The sequence below is a fragment of the Salmo trutta genome, chromosome 4 (assembly GCF_901001165.1).
Source record: "Salmo trutta chromosome 4, fSalTru1.1, whole genome shotgun sequence".
Lineage (NCBI taxonomy): Eukaryota > Metazoa > Chordata > Actinopteri > Salmoniformes > Salmonidae > Salmo > Salmo trutta.
The window spans coordinates 13,460,641-13,465,430 of NC_042960.1; the positions used below are offsets into that span (position 1 = coordinate 13,460,641).

A 4,790-nucleotide genomic window follows, 5' to 3' on the forward strand; every position below is an offset into this window, starting at 1 on the left:
CAAATATTAATTAAAAATGATTAGCATAATATCAAAAGTAAGTTAAGCCATTTTTATAGGGAAAATACGATCAGAAGAGTAAATGTAAACCAGGGGGAAAAAAACGCACTACCCTCCCCTGTGCCCAATAAAAAAAATAACACACAACCCTCCCTATTTTCGACCACCCCTCCCCCTAGTAAATGTCATCTGTCCCTTACTTTGAAGGTCAACTTTGGGCAAAAAAACACTAAAATAACGGCTTTAAACTGTTTAGAGAGTACTGGCTTGAACAGTTCCGTCCTCTGTAAATGTATTTTGAATGACTGAGGCTCACTTTTTTTGTTTTGTTTTTCGTGGTTGAGATTGGTATACACCCACACATTTTTATTTATTTATTTAATATAACCTTTATTTAACTAGGCAAGTCAGTTACAGATTAGTATATATTTTTTAAATTTTTCCCCCAATCCAGTAGTCGGCGGCAATACACCTTTTTTTGTCTAGATGTAGTCCACCCTAAAACCCCACCAAATAAGAATTAAACGGAAGTAAATAATGACCAAGACAAATATACACGTTAACGTTTTTATTGTTGTTATTTAGACGTTTATTAACATTCTGGAACTCAAAATATGACTACCTCACAGCATCACATACTTACCCCAGGTAGTGTTTAATTCGCTTTGGAGACAGGACTTGGTTGATAGATGTTTGTTATCTAGTTATCGTTAACTCGCTGCTAACAATGGCTAATTTTAACGGTATGGTTTTTCACACTCAAATAGCCTCCATCATGGAGGTGCTAGCGAATGCAGCCGTGGCAGAGATCTGTAAACTCGTAGACGACGATTATGCAGTGTTTCGTTTGGAAATAACTCAAAGCCAAAAACAAAACAGGGCGTTGCGGAGGAAACTACAGCTACTGGAACGGGAGCGCGTCCTCGCCAGTCCTCCCAGTAGTGGAAAGATCATCGATCGATACAGAGGAACGGCAAAAGGTACATTTAGCAGAAGTCCGAGGCTGCAGGGTCTGTCGCCCCGTTCCCCTCTGTGGATGTGTGACTTTAGATGCATTAACCCAGCTTGGTTTCATAGACTAGACGTAACATTGTAAATGCAAATCCAAGACACTCAAAATTAGTATGAACTGTTATGTTTGGTATAGTTACATAAGACAGATGGTGGGGACGTATAAAGCAAACGTCTAGCAAACCCAAAGGTTGCGAGTTTGAATTTCATCACGGACAACTTTAGCATTTTACCTAATTAGCAACTTTTCAACTACTTAGCATGTTAGCTAACCCTTCCCCTAAACCTTTAACCTAACTCTTAAACTTAACTTTAACCCCTAGCCTAGCTAACGTTAGACACCTAGATAGAATTCATATCATACATTTTGCAAATTCGTAACATTACTGTAAGTTTAGCAAATTCGTAACGTATCATACAAATTGTAACATGTCATATGAAATGGGTGATGGACTGCCACTAATGAATACATATCATACCATACAAAACGTAGCATGTCATAATAAATTAAGTGTCTCAGAATTACATGCAGAATATTACAAAATGCTCTGATACCAGGTTGGTTAACCACATAATGGTTAACCAGAATTGGGTCTTGGTCAGTTTTTTTTGGCTAGTATGCAATAATTCACCAGATTACTTAGCTATCTTGCACAATCTCATATTCTAACCAGATTCATGATTTAGTACATTACTTATTATTTACTCAATTAAAACAATGTGATGCATGGAACATAATCAATCGATCTATAAATCGTATATCAAGAAGTTATGAGAAGTGTTACCTTACATGCTGGCCAATTCTAGACAGTGTCAAAACAGTCAATAGTGTAAAATGTACCAGCGAGCATTGATAGTACATAACTTAACCACCTCTTTTCCCCCAATCACTCTCTCAGGTGAAGGACATCTCACTGGAGGCCACAGGAGCTTTGTGAAGCCAGTGGGACACAATACATGGAGAGACGACCAACCAATCACTGTTGATGAGGGGAGTGGAACCTCAACCCAGCATGTTATCATGATAGAGGTTAGTGTAACATAGAAAGTTACAGTACATTAAATGTGGCCTGTTTATTTCTATGTACATCCTTATTTATCTGCCATAGAGGAGATTGTGAGACTTCCCTATGACATTGTTATCCAATTTAACTCATGTTAAATAACCTCCTCTCTTCTTGTGTCAGTCTGCAGATGCAGAGACTGCAGGTCCTGGGGTCAAGCAGGAGAGGTCTGAAGGAGAGGAGGACACACGGCACAGCAGAGACATCCAGACTGGAGCGGCAGGAGAACCCCCTGTAGCCACGGAGGACCCCCCAACCTCCCCGGCGCAGCCCAGGACCCGACGCAGCATCACGGAGGTCAATGGAATGCTGAACGCCGTCCTCAAGTCAGAGACAGACACCAAGATTTTAACTGTAACACACAGGCTCTTACACACAGGATCTGACCACAGATCAGACCCAGAGAGACTGGAACCGGGGAGACTGGGCTGTCCTCCTGCTCCTGGTTCAGAGTATTTACCGGTATTTCACCAGAGCCAGAAGACGGTTAATTCCCGTGGAGATGGTGATGGTGACACGTTAGACACTGGTGGTGATGATCTGTCTTGTTCTTACACTACAGAGATGGACCCTGGCAACATATCCTTGGGCTTAGAGAGACAGACTGATCTGTCTAGAGGGGACTGGAACCGGTACAGTAGTAGTGTATACTCTGAAGGGTGCCTAGATAAGAAAGGGGAGGATCTGGTCGTAGATGAAGTGACTGTGAAAGTGGAGGGCGACATTCCTCCCACATGGAATGCAGATAGTCACCTAGGAGATGGACACTCACAGGGCAGAGATTTCTTAGATTACAGGGAAAGTATAGAGACAAATCTTAATGTCACGACCCACTCCCCTTTACACTCGTTCAGGGATTGCGACCTACTGTCCACATCGATGGGGCCTTCAGATTCACACAGAAGCATCCTTTTCGATCAGGAATTGAAATCAAACGACAGGGCTAGAGCCCAGGCTCAGGGAGGGGGAGCCACATCAGGCAATAGTAAAGAGAAACGGTTCCTCTGCATGTTCTGTAACAAAGGCTTCAGCTGCCCCCAGAAGGTGGAGATCCACCAGAGGGTCCACACAGGGGAGAAGCCCTTCAGCTGTACCATGTGTCACATGCGCTTCACCGAGGCTGGCAACTTGAAGAGACACCAGAGGGTCCACACGGGGGAAAAACCCTTCAGCTGTACCCAGTGTCACATGCGCTTCGCCCAGGCTGGAGACCTGAAGAGGCACCAGAGGGTCCACACAGGGGAGAAACCCTACAGCTGCCCCCAATGTGAGAAGAGGTTCTCCCAACAGCAGCAGCTGAAGATGCACCTGAAGGTCCATGTGTGAGAAAGGCCTTTCACCTGTACTCACTGCGGGAAGAGGTTCTCAAGGAGGAGCTACCTCAGGATACACCAGCAGAAAAAACATTCTACTCCATAACATAGAAAGTAACCATTCCACTCAATAGCTTATGATGTTTAGATCAAAACCTGCATTGGACTCAGTGAGATAAAGTAGATGCACAAAGTAAACAGCAGGAGTGGGTCAATTTCTTCAACTGTGTTGAAGTGCAAGTTCCATTGTGGAATATATAAGGCATGTAATGTATGAGCCTAACGTCTGTTACATATTGTGTTTGTACTGTGTACGCTATATGTTCACAAATGCCTGTTTTATACTACTTTAATGAGAAAGTGAATGCAGTTGATCAAGTTCAGGCAGATTTTTAGTTGAGACCTGTATGTGTGGTTTTCATATGGTGTATTTAACACTTTTTTATGTTTAATAAACACAAAACATCATTTTTTTATTCCAAGACTTTCATTGAGACTCTTTAGTATACATCACATCTGAACTCACTATTCTGCATACTCCCGATAGTTCTTTATAACCAATATACACTTACTAAATATGCCTACACTTACCCACACATTAGTTGGGCGTTATGGACAAAAATCCCTATCGCAATAAATTGCTTGAATTGATGCGATTACTATAAATAGAACAATATGTTTATAACAATGTGCACCACAGTTATTTAAACTACTACTACTACTAGTTCAATGGTTGTAGCCATCAGTTGTCCCATTAACCAACAGCTTCTACCCCCAAGCCATGACTCCTGAACAGCTAATCAAAGGGCTACCCAGAACCCACTTTTACACTGCTGCTCCTCTCTGTTTATTATCTATGCATAGTCACTTTAGGAACACTTATTTCATTTCAATCTTCACATTTCATAGGCTACTTATTGTAATGAATGGTATGCCTATCAGCCAAATGCCTGCGATAAGTGATCGGTATTGTCGGTTTGTCTCCAATTTCGGTTTAGCATCCCTGCTCTACCACACACTACTGTACATGTCAAAATAGTTTAGCCAGGTTTGTCTGAAGATGACATAGCTGACTCAGATTTACATTTAGATTTTAGCTCTTATCCAGAGTGACTTACAGGGCGGCAGGTAGCCTAGTGGTTAGAGCGTTGGACTAGTAACTGAAAGGTTGCAAGATTGAATCCTCAAGCTGACAAGGTAAAAATCTATTGTTCTGTCCCTGAGCAAGGCAGTTAACCCACTGTTCCTAGGCTGTCATTGAAAATAAGAATTTGTTCTTAACTGACTTGCCTAGATAAATAAAAACAGTAGAGTGCATGCAGTTATCAGTTGCAGCCTTCATCTGCCTTTCCAGCTGTTTGGGAGATGGGACTCCTGTGTCTTTGGAATTGTTCATATCCTA

General features: G+C 42.0%; 1 protein-coding gene across 1 annotated transcript; it reads left to right on the forward strand.

The window, feature by feature from the left end:
• Window positions 1–2,203: 2,203 nt before the first annotated feature.
• Window positions 2,204–3,863, forward strand: LOC115191374 (zinc finger protein 271-like). Its single transcript, XM_029749252.1, has one exon. It carries the CDS (start codon window positions 2,382–2,384, stop codon window positions 3,399–3,401), a length of 1,020 nt encoding a protein of 339 aa, XP_029605112.1. The 5' UTR covers window positions 2,204–2,381; the 3' UTR covers window positions 3,402–3,863.
• Window positions 3,864–4,790: the final 927 nt, after the last annotated feature.

What these genes read in the sequence shown, in the direction of transcription:
- LOC115191374 (XM_029749252.1), top strand. Translation starts at nt 2,382, where the DNA reads ATGCTGAACGCCGTCCTCAAGTCAGAGACAGACACCAAGATTTTAACT.